The sequence below is a fragment of the Crassostrea angulata genome, chromosome 8 (assembly GCF_025612915.1).
Source record: "Crassostrea angulata isolate pt1a10 chromosome 8, ASM2561291v2, whole genome shotgun sequence".
Lineage (NCBI taxonomy): Eukaryota > Metazoa > Mollusca > Bivalvia > Ostreida > Ostreidae > Magallana > Magallana angulata.
The window spans coordinates 47,735,026-47,753,327 of NC_069118.1; the positions used below are offsets into that span (position 1 = coordinate 47,735,026).

The 18,302-nt window shown below is 32.7% G+C and overlaps 1 protein-coding gene across 2 annotated transcripts; it reads right to left on the reverse strand.

Moving 5' to 3' along the window:
• Positions 1-7,373: 7,373 nt before the first annotated feature.
• On the reverse strand, positions 7,374-18,276 carry LOC128160659 (oxysterol-binding protein-related protein 1-like). 2 transcript variants are annotated; one of them, XM_052824020.1, is made up of 6 exons: positions 18,025-18,276; positions 17,424-17,540; positions 17,146-17,275; positions 15,204-15,364; positions 14,673-14,892; positions 7,374-8,439 (listed from the first exon to the last, which is right to left on the reverse strand). In XM_052824020.1, exons 2-6 carry the CDS (start codon positions 17,506-17,508, stop codon positions 7,956-7,958), a joined length of 1,080 nt encoding a protein of 359 aa, XP_052679980.1. In that variant the 5' UTR covers positions 17,509-17,540; positions 18,025-18,276; the 3' UTR covers positions 7,374-7,955. The 2 variants fall into 2 exon arrangements, with proteins under 2 accessions (XP_052679980.1, XP_052679979.1); XM_052824019.1 differs by having other exon boundaries at positions 7,376-8,439; positions 17,424-17,551; positions 18,025-18,275.
• Positions 18,277-18,302: the final 26 nt, after the last annotated feature.

The window sequence follows — 18,302 nt, forward strand, 5'->3', positions numbered from 1 at the left end:
TGTTTACACTGATGACAAATATAAGCGGTAAATAAGGAGGATAGGATAAAATTTCGTTTGACTCGAGCTAGAAAATACGGATTTCTTGATGGCTTTCATCACTAATTTCAATGTACAATTTTTTTTCTTTGGATGACTTTTCTTTTGAGGAAGACACGCGACGCTTTGTAGAGATACTGAATACTGACTTACAAACCCAGCAGCTTATATTCGTGTGTGACGGATGTATTGACGTAGGATTTTATACTGCTGTGTCTTTTGTGTTATAATTCAAATTAATATTTGATGTAATAATACTTTTGAATTAAAAACAGGCAAAAATGTCAATCGGTTTGATATTGCATTGAAGATGGATTTTTTTAATTTGGGGTCGTGTCTTTTTTGAAAACTTTATAGGTGCCGAGACTGCAACAGAGAAAAAAGGCAAATGAAAGTAATCCTTATAGATCCGCACTGTACTATGAGAACTTAAATTAAGATGTAAACGATTTTTAATTAATAGTATTATTTATTGCTTTAAAGGAATGTATACGTTATATTATTTTATATTATCAGGTCATCAAACACTGTACCTTTTCAAAAACAAGGAAAAACAGATTAAGGAGGTTCTTTGTTTCGAAATATTTATTGACGCTTTTTGAAATTGAAAACAAATCAAATTGTGTTATAAACAATTAGCTCTACAATAGATATGTAATGATTATGCCTTATTACAATAAACGTTGTGATGAATTAGATTTGGGTGGGGAAATGGAATAACCTGACTACCCTTGGACTGGACTACTCCAAGATTATATAAACAGCTGTGCTGTAGAGTCTGGAAGAGTCGTCTGGAAACAGCAGAGAAGAAACTTGTGATAGAAAGAAAGAAAATAGAAAGAAGAAAAATAGAAGAGTTAAGAGGTAGGGTTAAATAGAAACTAGTGGCAAGAAACCCAGGGAATTGAGGTGAGGTGCTTGGTGTAGTACATCTGAAGAAGACTGAGACACCAAGTACCTCTCTCTCAATAGGAACCGGGTAAAGACACACAGTACAGAAAACCCACTTCACACATTATCCCCATTTATTATTCATAGTGATTAAAACGTTACCCAATTAGAGAAAAATCACTGTACCAATCATTATTAACTCAGGTAGAGTTAGAGGAAAATTGATTTCAAATATTATCCCTGAGAACCCAGGACAAAACACGTTACAGAAAGATGAGTTGTTAATGTCGATATCATGGAGTTTTAAGTAATCTTTAAGTTGTGTTGGACAACGTAAGGTATCAATCGCTGGAAAAAATCTTTGGAACCTTAGTATTTTTCCTATTACGTTCTCTTATTGCTGATCGACGCATCTGTTTCAAGCTGCTAGGTTCTTCAATATTTACACCAAAACGTCTCGATCTAAAAATTTCATTTTATTTTATTTGATTTCTAAAGTTTGAAGGATAAATGACATGTCTATGATGCGAAAAATACTTTGAGGCTGAGGATCGGATAACCTTAAGTTAATTTGATAAAATAACATCCACTTTTAAAAATTCTCTCTTGTATACCAAAAAAGATCTCATTCAAGAGATATTTTTTTCCGTTGGGGCTTCTTCGACCTTCACACTTTCGCCGTTAGGGTGAAGATGCGAGAGTGCAAAGTTGCAAAGGCGGAAGTGCGATGTTGCGAAGGCGATAGAAGGAACGAAGGTGCGTAGATGCGAGGGCGAAGAGGCGAAGGCGAAAATGCGAAGTTGCAAAGGCGAGAGAGTTATACTAGCTACTATCGCTCCTTCGCCTTTGCAATCTTCGCACTCTTGCCCTCGCTACTTCGCCTTAGCGTTTATTCTCTTTCTTGGTCGATAACATAATTATATTTGATGCTGGTATCGAACTCGCCCGAGGTTTGCTGAATGTTATCGAATGTGATTAGTATGCATTCGCAAGGTAATGTGGCGGCCACTGTGCTTATTATGGAAGTTCATTAAATATTTTACTGGGTAATATGACAAAACTTTTTACCAGTGCTGGCTAAGCCTTATTATTATGTACTCTATGCATATGCCATGCAATGCCCGCCATAATAGGTGTGCACCTTCAGACTTCTGTCACTTACCAGTCTACTACGCTAAGTTCAATACCATGCTTTAAACAAAGAAACATTTGAATTTATTTATAGGACAAAATGTTTAGATTTTAATTTAATAGAAATATTTCTCATAATTATGTTGTTGTTTTTTTTGTTTTTGTTTTTTTTTGTTTTTTTTTTTTTTTGCAGACGCAATTTTAATAGCTAAAATTATCTTTAAACGATAAAGAATGCTGCATACGCACAAAGCGAAGGCAGGAGTGCGGCGGTGCGAAAGCGGGCGTTTATAGTATCATTCCTTCACCTTCATATCTTTTGCGGTTCGCCGTCGCATCTTTGCACTTTCGCACCGTTGCTTTCGCATCATCGCATGTTTGCCTTCGCAACTTCGCACTCTCGCTCCCCCGCCCTAAAGGCGAAAGTGCGAAGTTCAAAGTGGTCCCATTTCGGAACACCATATATAACTGTGAAATTCAGATTATTTTCTCATTAAACAGGCAAGGTCCCCATCGAGTTTAATCGTGTTCAATTTTGCCCCAGCCTCCAGATAAAGTTCGACTAAGGTTTGAAAAGACGCTTGCGGCCGATCACAGTTCACACAAACCGGGGATAAGTTCTTACGACATCAAAGATACTGTACAATTCTCCTCAGGTTCCTGAAGATTCAAACACTGTCGACGACCTTTAAGACTATTAACAACTGGCCCTGATGTATGAAATAATGTTAACGTTATTCAAAAAACAGCATTAATCAAACACAAAGCAATAATGGAATTATGAAGTTAAGATATTGATAGAACAAATATGCAATTCTTCAAAATACAACATTGATCTTATCTGAAAAAAAACACAATGAAAGGCATAACAAATAAAATTGTTAATGTTATATTATGTTACATTATTGTTCATGTACAATTTAGGTAAACATATATATTACTGATCGTGAAATGAACTCACAGGCGTGCAATGATTAAGGTAGTATAATCTTTCTGAACTGTTATTCCACCCTTCTTTGCAAACAACGGAAACCAAACCCATGATAACCAAGTTTAATCTATACACACAAAAATCTACGTTAATTCTGATTAACAAGGAAAATTCATATGTTTGGTTACTTTTTAAAGCTACCTTTAAGCTTAATTCGATCACATAACAAAATTATCAAATATTAAACAATGAAAAATATTTATTTTCCTGTCAAGAAAGTTACATGCCTCCTCATGATCATCAATCTATTACGTGATTTTGACAGCTAAATCTAGTTTATCATACACAAATTTATGAGTGTCTCACTTCCATAATTGTTATAGTTTCACGAAGGATATAGTTTTTTTCAGTAAAGCAGAAATGTGTCCTATATACGAATACAAACAAAAGAACACCAAAACAAAAACACACAAAAAACACAAAAAAACGAGCGTGTGGGCATGTATATTTTACTTCCTTAACAATGACATAGGCCAATGAGTTTTCCATATAAATCTTTATTCAGTTCTTGTATACAGTTCGTTATCCAATTAAAACATGCAAAAGTAAGGTTATTGTAAATGACAAACGTATTACACTGACATGATACATGTATACATTTCAAATTAACAACCGTTAAGCATATTCTAAATTAAGACGGATATATAATTCTAGTAATCAAAATATAACGATCACCTGATTTCCCACAGACATGCGCATTTGGGGTCGCTTTTACTCTTCCTTCATCAATATTCATGAAAAGGAAAAACTTTCCATAGGAAAAAACAAACGAAAATGTATATCTTTGTTATGGGATGGAATTCACCATTGTAATTCAAAAAATGAAGGTAACTTTTATAAGGAGACAAACACATGCGTTTTCATTGTGATTCAAACGTGACGCAAATTATAGCGTGTATAGCATTAAGGGTTTAAAAAGTGCATTTTCAAATACTAGATTATCCTTAAAAATGGTGCAATATGCAACAAAATGATTTCTAATGAACATATTTGCCTACAATAAACACAAGAAAATCAGCAAAATGATCATTCAATGACGAAAAACCATAATCGATGGACCTTTTAGAGGAGTCGTGCCCTAAAAGTTAAAAAGTTAAAAATCAGAAAAATTATATAAAGAAGCCGAAACGCTCTTTGGATTTATAATAACAATATCATTTTATAACGTGGTCTAGAGTGTCGGGTCTTAATGAATTAACACCAAGTTTTGTTGATTGATGTCTTTTATTTCAAAATTCACATAGCACAGAACTGTGGGCACATCATCTTACTATGATTTTTCTTGTATAATCGTCATACGTTTGTTTTGTTTTCTTAATTCACTTAAAACATTTGGAATGCTACAGACCATATTAACGAGGCCGGGTCTAATTTGTTCTGCCCTAGCTTTTCCAATAAAAATTTTTACATGAATTTCTACTGATATAATTATTATTTTAAGATAAAAAAAAATAAGACAATTACAACATCGTTTGTTTAAAGGGTCACCTCAAAGTTTGTTAATTTTTAACATAGGACTTTATGAGATTTTGAAGCTTATCAATTTGGCACATTTTTTACATATTTTTACAACTTCTGCCCTAGGGATTTCTTTTTCTGTTCTACATATTAAAGTTATTGCTAAATGTAATCAAATGGTCAAATAAAAAAAAAAAATTTTTCTAAAAGTAAAAGATATAATAAAATCAATTGGGTTTTTAAAAATTATGAATTTCTTTTTACATATTTATTAATTTTTTGTCATCATCAGATCATTTAGCAAGTCTGACAGACAACCAGAAAACTCATGTTCTGACGGATACATACCTGCTCAAATTCAACAAAGTTGTGGGTACTGGTATTGTTATATTCGGGTCAGCTTTGCAGCTGAGACAAGCTGATAGGAGACATTGATGTGATTTGAATGGTAAATCTATTCTCGGTGCCCACCCAAGTCCTCGAGATAATTCAGATATGGAAGAACAAAAATGGTAAAATGGCAACGTAAGGACGTTTTACAAAGAGTTTGATGGATGCAGAAGTTACAGGGGCTAGTATTTATTGGGATGTTTTTGATCAAGGTGTGAAAGAAGTTACTTCTTAAAAATCATGAAGCAATAAAAAGGTGATAAACAAATATGGGTGCAGGGTAACAATATATGCTCCAGCTATTTTTTTCTTGTCATTGAAAAACAATTTTGTTCCATTTGAAATAACCCATAAATTTTCTCCAGATCAAATGATTTTGTGCAATGTGTTTGTAAGTTGAATAAAAATAGAAAAAAAAAGTTGTTGATGAATGAGAAATAATTCTTTATCTTTTATGGGGAGATCATTACAGTCGGGCATTCGATCACATCCACTAATGCTCGGGGGGCTTTACGATTGATTTTATCATTATGATTGATTAATCATTATGATTGATTTAATCATTACGATTGAATTAATCATTACGATTGAATTAATCATTTTGATTGAATTAATCATTATGATTGTCAATCATTTTGATTGAATTAATCATTGTGATTGAATTAATCATTATGATTGAATTAATCATGTACTGACCGTACTCCCCATTAAAGTCGAAGAATTATTTCTTGTTACTTATATTTTTTCCATTATAAAATGAAAAATTTGATCTTTACACAGAGTGAAAAACACTGAAAAATATAAATATTTCTCCTGAAGGATTTTGTTAAAATGCATGCATTATCATTTCAGGTTTTTAATTTATTTTTTATTTCAACCCTTTTTTCACCTCTATAGAAAACATGTATTGATTTAAATTACCTTTTCTTCAAGTTTCAAAACCTTATTTGCTTTAATTTCTATTAGTAGTTTAGGCCAATTATTTATACTTTTATTAATATTTTAAGTCAATAGCTTATTACATGTATATACACACTCTGCTCGAAAAAAACAACAACATTATACATGTAGTTATATCTATTAAGACAAAATTGATTGTAGAAAATATTAAAATGATTTCGCTACTGTGCGTATTGTACATGTACAGTTGTTTACAAATGCTGAGTGCATTTGAGTCCCCCAAAGTATGATTCTTAAAAGATGCTGATTTGAATGGTATTTATCACGTTTACCATAAACATATATTTACAATGATTTTGTATTGTTTTCAATATTTGTTGTTCTCTTAAAATATGTAAACAAATTTATAGAGTAAAAATTTGCAATTGTACTTGTAGTTATAATTGTTATAAAATTGAGGATTCGTTTTGTTGATGTTTTGTTATTATTTAAATAATAAGAAATTATTGTTTGAGTATTATGAGATAATGACAATTGCTCATTGATAACCATATTTCAGTTACTGTCCTAATTTCAACAAATGCATGGCTGGTGGAACTTTTGATGCCAATACACACCACAGTCTTGGATGGTGAACTGAAGTGTATAGGTGGCGGATGCAGGATTAGGGTTTTTTTTATAGTGTATCATACATGTATGGTATTGCATCTTATGTCATTGAATCACTGATAAAATATAAAACATGTCTGATTCAATATCATATTGCATAAAAACAAAATGCATCAGATGATATGATTAGTTATTTAATACAATATCCTACATGTATCATATGATACAATACCATATCATATAATACAAAATGATATCAGTAGATAAAATAAATTGATAAGAAATAATATTTTTATTGCATTTTTGTGAGGGAGATAAAGATTTACTCCCGCAGGGAAAATGATATTTCCCGAGGGCAACGTTATATCAGTAAACGTCATACAGTTTATTTTAAAAACGAAGTTTTGTAATTAAAACTTTTTAAAAAGACGCGTCTCGTTTGACCTGATGATCCGCGCCTGGCAACTCGAAGTGATTTGACCCTTTGGATCAAGTTACTGTTACAATAATATATATGTAGTATATGATATGCCCTCCGGAAATGATTTTAACTGGGTAAAACATCTTCATATCTCCCTCATAATCATGCGATAATAATACATGTTACTTGATACAATATCATATGATAAACTATCATATAATACATTATTATACTTTTATGTTAAATACTGAAATCTGACTGGTTTAGACGCAGTTGATAATCCGCTCTATTACCCTCAGCGTTAGCAACACAGTTGGCAACGGGTAACACAACGAATTGTTACATGCGCAGAAATTATGCGCGTACGGTTCGCCATAGAATTCACGTCATTTCTATATAAAAGCAGTGCAGTTTTCTTTGAAATTAAGACATTCAGTATAATAAAATAAATATTGCCTGTTTTGGAGGGTAAGAGTTGAAATTCACACCCCTCGAAAACCATTGTCAATGGTTTTCTCGGGGTGTCAATTTCAACTCTTACCCTCCCAAACAGGCACTATTTATAAAATATCACATATCGTATGATACAATACAATCATGTATGATAGGATATAGTATAGTAATATCATCATTAGTGTTATATTTTCTTATATATAATATGAAATTGCTTTTAAGCATTGGATCCTTATTTTTTGAAAGATAAAGTCCCATAACTGCAGCGGTGTGTGCATAAAAACTGAACAACAAGCGTTGTCTGCAAATGTGAATTATACATAAAAATTACTGTATTATCATATGGGTAATTTCAAATTAATTGAAGAGCCACTGTAACAGCCACAAACGTGATCTTTAATTGTAGCTTTTGAAGTTGCACTTAACAGCGTACAACGTTTGTGACATCACCATTTTTCTATATCCTTTCAGTCTTTTTTCTTTCAGAGATTTTTTGATTTTACAAGTTGTTACATGTAAATGGTATGGATTTCAACTACAAACTGCAACGAGGAATGTTTTAAAAACTAAATCAAGTCACTGACTACTGTAACTTTAAGAAATCCAATAAAATCTCAGGTACGAGATATTTATTTACGCCTTTTGAAATAAGAAACAGATTGCATTGCGTTTTCAAAAATTAGCTCTACAATGGATAGATGAGCTACAAATGTCGATGATATCACGGAGTTTCAAATAATCCTTCAGCTGGGATGGAATGTGTAAGGTATCAATAGCTGGAAATATCGTTGTATCTTTAGAACTTTTCCTCAAACGTTCTCTTATTGCTGACCTACACATCTGTTTCAAGCTGACGGGTTCTTCAACATTAACGTCAATACGTTTCAGGTTTTCTCTGATGAATCGATTGTTTATGTCGGCGCTAGTTAAATGATACCCAGCCCCCAAAAACGTTTCCAATAAAGTACTAAACTGTACACAATCATTATTCGAGCGAAAACAATTGTGTCCAGAAAACTGGAACAAGACATCACCAAGGTTATACATGTTTGGATCCACGCCGTGCTGTAGAAGTAGAATTGCCGTGTCACATTTAAAAAATGGTCCAGGAATATCTAAAGTCGTTGGGCAGTTGGCCTCAAAGACTCTCCCTCTCCTATGTGTAAAAGAACAATCATGCATAAATCAGTATAAATATATGAAAACCTTAAACGCTGTTAGTGCAATAGACTTTATTTGGTAATGATTGAGCATTTTTAATTTGTTTCATAGAAAAGTTAAAATATCACGGTGTGGTGTAGTTATACGTTACCAGATACTTGTTTGTGTGACTTTAAATTGTATCACACTCAGTTTTGATTGCTACGGCGAGCCAAAAATTGCTACGGCGAGCCAAAAAAGTACCCAGTTCTGACCACAAACTTTTCAATTTTTTTTTACTTTTACCTCGCCAAAGGTCGTGCGTTGCAAGCTTAGTTTAGTAGGAGTGACAATTTAATGACAATGCCATTTTCTGTTCGTTACGAAGATGTAAATATTAAAATTCATTAGAGAAATTTACGGACCACCTTCGACTAGGTTGATGAGGCGAAGAAACCACTGTGCTCCAAAATGTAGGTCTCATTATATACTGATGAAATTTGTGTACAAAATAGATCAACGAAGGTTTTGTGGGTTTTGGTTGTTATTTTAATCGTTCTTTCTCAGTCTTTTTATATTTGTCGTTTACTGAATTTAATTTTATCAAATTAAATCAAATGCTTAATTTGATTTGATAGAATAAAACTCAGGAAAGGAATCATTAATACTTTAAATACAACGTACCCAATTCGCTTTGCGTATCGCGCACCTTAAAGAAGGGTCTGTACATTGTACCAAATATTTGAATTTCAATAATACGACACAATCACTAAAACACTTGGCAAAATCGCTATTGACGCAATTTATAGCTGCTTTACGTCATCAATGTATGTTTTTATGGTACAAGTATTGGCTAAACTTGGTATGACTGAGACATACTAAATGTGCTTTTTAACATTATTTAACATTCACACAAATTTCCTTTTTACCTGACAATGTTTTATAAAAAGAATATAACCACCCCTGTGCTCTTGATTAGAAGTATTTTATCATAACAAATGTTAAACACACTCTGGTGTTGTTTTATTTCACAAACCACCCTCAAAATGTTCTACATAACTCTTAGAATGTTCGCAGTACTGTTTATGAAAAATTGAAGAAAATCAACTCTCCGCACTTTGGCATCCCTTCGAAAAAAGTCGATGACATGGTCACTTTTGAATGATACTAAAATAATCACGTAAGTATTATGTCTAAATTCGTTAGACAGTTTATTGTTGATTTTTTTAATCTATTATTTTTGCAAGAATGCCTTTTTCCAATATATTCAGTTTAGAAAAAAAGTGATACCAACGAATTTTTAAGTGGCCTCTTTTAAAAATCTAAATCGATAATTTTTTACTTAAGTAAAAATTTTATGAAAAAATCACCATTGTGAAATAAATTGGGTCCGTCGTCCTTAAGAGATCACATTTAACAGAAATAATATATAGAAACTAGAGACGAGCTCGTTGCAAGCAACGATTAGGTTTTCCGTCGTAGCTGCGTCATACTTGTGACGTATTACAAAAAATTGATAGCTGACCATCGTACAATATTAGATGTGTAAACACTGAGAAACAAAGTATTATATTTCTGTGAACGCGTAGATTTTACGGTGATAGAAAATTCGTCTGGATCTGCATCGGTCGTGTGCAGTACGAACCGGGTGAGGGAATGTTGCGTTAAGTGTATAAGGTAAAAGGTTGGGGCGCGCTGTGGGCCGTAAGCTAAAACGAAGGGTAGGTTTGCCGTATTCCCGAAGGTCCACCAGTATACAGTTCCAGAGAAATAAACAGGCAATTGATGCAGGATTCCACATTATTGGACGAGACTCAACGATGGCAACATTATAACAATTTAACAGACAGACATGTTACAAACAAGTCGAATATGGCCAGAAGTGGCCTCCGGACTCAAGACTGTGGGAGAGTCGGACGTGGCCGGGGCTGGCCGCCGTATTCCAGACTGCGCATTGACAATTGTACATAACTATTTATAAGAATCTTAACAATGAGTATAAATTGCAATTAACAGGTAATGATATGAGTAAGCTGAGTGAAAGGTTCACAGATATAAAATAATTAAATAAACTCAATGAGTCTTTGATGTCCAAGAAATGAAAATCTGATAATTGCACAATGTTGTTTTAAGAGATTAACAGTCCTTGAGACATGACACTCTGTGTCTTTGAAATCACGCATAAAGTCTGAAAAGTGTCAATCACTAAATAAAAAAAGTAACTATGTAAGAAATAAACTGTGAGAAAAAATTACGAAACAGATGTTGAATTTTACAAGTAAAGTAAAAAAAAAATAATTGAACAGTGCATTTTCACGATGATACTACATGTTTATAAGCAAATACAGATCTTAACACGTTGTCTCTAGTTTGATTCGCCGCATTTTATTCACAGAGTGGGACTGTGGTTATGCTCGGTACGATGGTAAATAGACCATTGGCAAACGTTTTACACGCATTTTTATCGAACGCAAGCGCCAATGAATCTATTAGTATATATGCGGAGTTCCTGGAAATTTTACAAGGGGTTTTGAAGAATAATTTTGTATTTCGAGGAGGGGGAACATGCGCGGATCAAAAAAATTTTCCGGGGTGGGGGTTGAAAAGTCAGACGGTTATTTGAGTTTGCCAAGGGATGTCCGAGGCATATTTGGTAAGTTTATAATGTAGACGTAATTGAAAGAAATTTCGCGGGGGGGGGGGGGGGGGTCTGGAACCCTTCCCCTTCTAGATCCGCGCACGGAGAAGACCGATGCCGGTAACTTTACTGTAATTTTAACCATTTTTATTTAATTATTCATGTTCATAATTATCAGAAAACCAATATTACCTTTCAAAGCAGTTGTATCTTAAAACTTAAGATACGAACCATTTAGTCTCGGTGAGTATTGCGTCCGCGTAATAAAATAATGGCAATTTTCAAGAAATTCGGATGGACGATCTGTGTCTTAGGTCGTCCATCCGATTCTTTTTCTGACTAAAAGCTACAGACCTGCAGTTAGACATTTTTAAACTCTTATGGATTATGTCAATTTGTTTGTCTCAAAGAATCATTTTTTAAATCATTAAAGTTTTACCTTAAAAAAAAAGAAAGAAATCGGGTACAATTTTCAATGTCAGCATTTTACAATTTTATGGATAGATAAAATTTCAAGAAGCAACTCTTCATTGCTTTATCCGAAATACTGCATGAAAAAAATTTACATCGCATTTTTTAAATTACAAAAGGATATTCAAAATGAACTTCGATTAACCGCTAACAAACAGGCATAAAGAGAGACTGAGAACCATGTTTCTTCTCTTTTTTTTTTACATCAAAAGAAATTCAAAAATAAATCAAAATATATTTTTTCTTTGTATGCGTTAATGAAAATGTAGATCAAGAAGGGGTTCTTTTTCGTGCAAGCACCTACTTAACAGATTGTTACACGGGTCTACAACGATGACAAATATCGAAAAGGCAATATTGTGGGTAAAGGATGAATGTGTAGTTTGTTTTTAAAGTTTATTTTTGATACATGTAATTATATTTATCTGGATCGGTTATGTTTGTTAGTTTGTTTTGATTATTAAAGAGGGGAATAAAGAAATGAGTAATTTCCAAGGACGTAGCATCGTTTTTGAAAGTGGGAGGGGGGGGGGCAAACTCATCCAACAAATCTTGACAAGTAAAAAAAGAAAAAAAAATTGTATTTTCCAAAATTTTCAAAATTTCACTCATAATTTCATGATTTTCATACCATTTTTTTTACATGCTACCAAAATGGGGGGGGGGGGGGAGCAACTCCATGATAATTCAATTTTTTTAATGTAAATTTAAAAAAAAATAGTTGCTTCGAGAAAAAGTGGAGAGAGGACATCTTAATGTCATATAACATGTGAAACTGATTTCCCAAAAGCTTGAAATAATGAAATAATTTTAATGAAAACAATATAAATAGACGTCATTAATCCCATATCAAACGCCATATAACCACTTGATTCTGCGCGTCTTTTTAATAAATTTATAAACAGCGGCAAATTCTAAAATGTATTTTTAAAGGTAATGTTAGCTGCAAGTCTGTAGACCTTGTATGAAAAATTTCGGATGGTAGTCAATTTTTCCGGGATACAGACAGAGCGGTACATATATGCAGCTAAGGTAACTAAGAATGATTCCAATAAAATACTTTGTTGAGTAATGCAAGCTTTTAAGAAAGCAATACTTATATTTGTTTAAAATATAACACTCAAATACTTCGTCTTACATTCGCTATTTGTAGAACAAGCAGAACCAGTATCAGTCTGACCAGCCTCACCATATGCATTGTTGGAATTTTATTGTCCTAGCATTGCAATGCTCTGCATGTACACAATTTCTTTTAAAATTTAAACACTTAAAGTGTTCATCTATATGGTTACACATAACGTACACACGTGATTCAAAAGAACCCAGACGGAAAACGGTAAAGAATTCAGTCATTGAGTCTACGTTTTATAGAACTAGTAAGAAAACACAATGCGGGTCTGAATGTTTGTAGATATGTCAATCTATCAATATACAGTTTGTTAATTATTTTCGATTGCTAAGGCTACAGCGTATTTGATGAACGTACACACGTGATTCAAAAGAACTCAGACGGAAAACGGTAAAGAATTCAGTCATTGAGTCTACGTTTTATAGAACTAGTAAGAAAACACAATGCGGGTCTGAATGTTTGTTGATATGTCAATCTATCAATATACAGTTTGTTAATTATTTTCGATTGCTAAGGCTACAGCGTATTTGATGAACATTGAACAACATTTTTTCCATGCCACTTTTTTCCATGGAAGATAGCGAATACAAGTATAAAGCATTTATAAAATTTATTTAACTACCTCTTTAGAATTGTGTATGGAATAAATAATTTATAAGTTGCTGCTGAAGGTTGTTTGGTATTTTCGTTTGTAGATGCTTTGCAAGTAACTCAGTATTTTTTTTTTTGCTTTAAAAGAATTGTTCTATCGGGAGCAATCCCGCGTTCGTTTGAATTGCCAGCGTACATTTGTCATGTCAGTAATACACATTGTGCTTTATATGACGGCCGTGTATACGTATTGTAGAAAAGTTGAGTTTAATTACCATGCATTGGAACCATTTTATTAACACATCTCCCAGTACTGAAACAATTCAAAATGTCTCTTTTACAGTAACACAGTGGGGCGTTAATCGTGTACGTCCAGCTCTACAAGCACATGCACTGTCGTCTAGGTGACGGCCTGAATACAGCTAGCGACTCTCCTATCGATCGGTTACCTGAGTCTCGTAATGCATCTAAATATAGACAGGGGCACAGTTATGAAACAAACAACAAAAATAAGGTCAAAGAGGTTTATCTTTATGATATGAAAATGTACATATGTATAAAAACATTTTGGAATTTTATGTGGAATTATTTTTGCGCGCTACATGTATCAGTTAGTGCATTACAAGAAGCCCTTTCATAACCTCATAAACGTGCGCACCCCAACAAAAATGGACCGAACTGACAACAATTGTTTTTTCAAATACTGACTATAAATTACGAAAACATTAAATTGAATACTCTAGAAGGATTCAAAATTAATTTCTTTACAACTTTGCTTCAATAATGCATTACAAATATTTATTCCTTTTTAAGTTATTGACAAGAAACTTTGGACGCCTCTAACTCCCTAATTATAAGAGCCAGCCCTTTTTTCGGTATACCGAATGAAAGGTCTGGGTAAGACCAAGAACTTGTAAAATACATGTTATAACAAATTTTTATCAGGTAGAAAACTAACACGGAAAATACGCGAATTTTTTTCATTTTTTTTTCTTACCTTTGTTTCAACATCTATACCACCCTTTTTATTTGCATTTAAATAATAAATAAAATATATCTCGCACAAATTCAATGTATTAGCTTCCAAACCAGCCCATCTTTGAGACTCTGCCAGTCATCGTTAAAGCTAAACCCCCTGGACAAAAGAAGTCGTTAAATTTTACTAAAAGAGGAATAACTCAAAACCGGATAGGGATTTTCCTCAACTAAAATATGCAACGACAACATCACGCGGCATGTTATCAGTCCTGAAAATTTCAAAACAATCGGTGAACAAACAAGCGAGATATTAAGGATCAAAGTTGGCGTCTAGAAGAAAAAAAAATAATAACAAATTTGAAAATTTTTCAGAATAATAGTAAGGTTTTCCGCTGAGAGCGGAAAACCTTAATAACAGCACAAAACAATCCAAATTATTTACCCGTAAAACAGACAAGGTCCCCATCGTGTGGTGTTTAACTTTGCCCCGGCCTCTAGATAAAGTTCCACGAGAACTTGAAGAGACGCTTGCGGTCGACTACAGCTTTTAGCGGACCTGGAATAAGTTCCTCGGTTGATATCAAAGATACTGTATAGTTCTTTTACTAGTTCCTGGAGGTTCAAATACTGCTGACGACCTTTGAGACCATTTACATCCGCCCCTGTTTAATAAATCAGAGATATATTTTACTCGTAAAACGTTCAACAATTAACGCCAAACAACAATGCATTAATGAAACAAAAATAATTTAGGAATGAATATGCAATTTTCTCTAAATTCATTTCATTTTATATTACGAATTTTATACATCTGAACAGACATAAAAAGACATTTTATCATAAATCCGGACAACTAACTTTATTGTGTTGATGAATATCATTGATGCAGTGAATAAATAAAACTATAGACAAAACAACATCAATTCTATGTTTCTTTACTAAGTAAGTAAAAATTTTAAAGTAAAATCTCTACCTGAATTGAACAATAATTTAACCATCTCAGCATCTCGCGCATTTGTTGCATAATACAATGGTGGAACGCCCTCTTCAGACGCAAATCGGTTTTCCTGGGGACATAGGTTAACATCTGCCCCAAGTTTTATAAGTTTAGTGGCCAGTTTCAAATCCCTATACCTGAAATTCAGTAAATTTGCATAACATGTACAAAAAAAATAAAAACACCCGCGGAATACGCATATTTTGGAACTTTTTAAGCACACAATGTGCAAGAACAGAACCAGATTAATTTTAAGGGAGTATTTGACACTTGATATTAATGTGAATTAAAGTACATTATAATTAAAATACTTCACCGGTTAAGAATTTTCAAATTTTACAATATTTAACTAAAAATACGTTTAAAATATTTAGGAAAAGGTATAAATTTTAAAATCACCAGAGGTATTTGAATTGATACGTAGTGAACCTGTTTAACCCCTGCTCTACGCTGTTAGCTGACAACTTTGGGAAAGAAACTATTCATAAAATCATACTTGATTTAATGCATATTTTGATAAATAATACGTCACGACATGAAAATGTTCCATACCACCTTAATCATAATATTTTCAACTGTAGAAATAATCAAATCGTCATTTATGACTTGAGCCTGTTTGTTCTATTTTGAAATCAACGTGACAAAGTGTATATTTGAAGATATTTATTTAGAATAGGTTAAGGTCTGGACAGTGTGCAAATTTACCGTAAGGTGTAGTATAACTATATTTTTAAACTATGGTTTACAAAAATAATTCTCTTGTAGTAAGAGGGTCAATCAAAAAATACGAAGACAATTGGGCTGTCTATCATAATTGTTTCATAAAAGTTATAACTTACAGATTATGTTATGCAGCAACACATATTTTATAGATATATGTAGTTTCATTCCATTTGATGAAGAGGTATTTCAGTTAACCGATTTTAAAACCAATATTTTTTGTCACCACGGCGCACTGTAACGTTGAAAACACGAAGTCAAGGTCACGCACGTACAGTTATTAAAAGAAATATCCAATCCTTATATCACCCTGAGTCTTCTGTGCTCTTCACCATGCAATTTAAATCGGCACTATATCACTTGTCGTCTAATTTATTCACATTTGTTCGAAAATCATGAGTTTGTTCCTCAAAGTTTTCTTATTTTTTACCGCATGTCTCTTCGTTTACAGTAAAAAAATCCCTAAATGTCAGATGACGCTGTTTATTCTATTGACAAAATATTTACAGATATTCTGCTCTCTTCCGGTCTGTTTGAAGTCCAAAATACAGCTACCACAACCCCAGCAAAATATGTAAAAGTTAAACACAAATGTGAAAATAACCTTATACTTATTTTTCAACCACTGAGCATTCCACAGTTTTTATCGGCTTTTTTCGAGTTAAATCCATACTGTTTATTCTTTTCGTTGCGCCGTGACGTTCGGCGACGTTAACGTTTTTAATCAATTTTAAGGACGACTAAATGTCTTTAGTGACTTATATCTGTTCAACAAATCTACATATCCCGTTATTATTTAGTACAAAGTATATCATGACAATTCTTAATTTTAGGTTTCAATATTATTTGTTTTTAAGCCCAATTTATGGAGATATTACTTTCAACATAATATGGTTTATTGTTGACAGATCTAGAACATTAAGTTTGACCGTGCGCCGTGGCCTAATTTTTGCAGGATTAGATTCTAAATAATTCTTAAAAATAAAGGAATATATAAACTTTTTTTTATTTCAAATGGTTGAAAACAATTATTTAAATATGTCTTCTAAATTTAGTAGTTATATGACGCTAAATAACATAGCTATGGCAAAAGTCTTTGTATTTTTTTTATGGACCCTCGTAGATATTTGATGTAATTTGACTTAATTGTTTTTACACAATTTAAGTCCAGGTATCGTCTATTACACTATGAACTCACATGCATGCTATAACTAAGGGAGTATATTCTTTGAGGACCTTTATTCCATTGTTCTCGGAACATCCATACATTCCTCGCATCTTCAAGGTAACTTCATTTTTAACAAGAGTGTCGACACATTTTAATCGCACTGTAAAAAAAGAAAAAAACAAAATGTTCAGAAAAAAGTAGATATTGCTTCTTCAAAATATAATGTTTTCAAGATGTTTATATTAGCTTACTGTGTCTTGATACAAATTAATTTTGATGCTTATTCGGAGTTGTTAAAGTAAGCTTACCTGACTTCCAAGCGTAATTTAGTAAATCCTCTTCAGTTTTACACACTGGTGGTTCACTCGAGAAATATTGCAAAATTTGTCCCATCTTCGAACAGCTAGTACATCAATCATGAAAATCTGTTTATAATCTAATGGTATAAAGCAAGCATAATATTATTATTTTGAGAAACAAAAATCCAAGCTCTTTTTAAATAAATGAACCACATATATAACTGTTTTAAATCTTTAACAATGCGATTTTTTTTCTCAATTTTAAATGATCTATCTTGAAGTTTGCAGAAAAGGGCCCCCTTTTTTAACGATAAAAGTATTCAAATTTTTTGACAAAAATATGTACATCAAGAACATGCTCTTAGTCAAAAAATATATCCTAACTTAGACGAAATCAGAATATTTTATTTCTAAAGTCATTGATGAAATGGGTTTCCATACAATTTAATCTTTCTCAATGTTTACTGAATTTGATGTATGTAAACATGTTATTCAAAGCAGTTTCTGATTAATTAAGCTTGTAGATGAATGATTTTTGTTTCAGGAATGATTTTAGGTACAATATTTATTCTGTAAAAATACATAATCATGTTTAAATACAAATACTTACCTGAAAACGCACCACAGGTGTGATGATTAGCTGTGTGTGTTTGTATACACCTTCACTTTATCATTGACCTGCCTATGTAAATCTCCGAAATGTGTCATACAAAAGTCAAGTCAGGCGACCGACAGGTTTCTATTTTTGGAAATGACAGCTTTTTCTTCGCATGCATGATCACAAACAAATAATCAAGTGATTAGATAAATGGAGGTCCGTGTTTGCTCCATGTTGGTATTTTGACCATCGCAAACAGACCAAATCATCAACGTTTCGTTTTTTTTCCT

Bases quoted from the DNA above. Each gene is read 5' to 3' on its own strand.
- LOC128160659 (XM_052824020.1), bottom strand. From the start codon at position 17,508: ATGGGACAAATTTTGCAATATTTCTCGAGTGAACCACCAGTGTGTAAA. The intron at 17,276-17,423 runs GTAAGCTTACTT...CTTTTTTTACAG, and splicing joins AAATTACGCTTGGAAGTCAG to TGCGATTAAAATGTGTCGAC. The intron at 8,440-14,672 runs GTAAATAATTTG...TTTTACACATAG, and splicing joins GGACCTTGTCTGTTTTACGG to GAGAGGGAGAGTCTTTGAGG.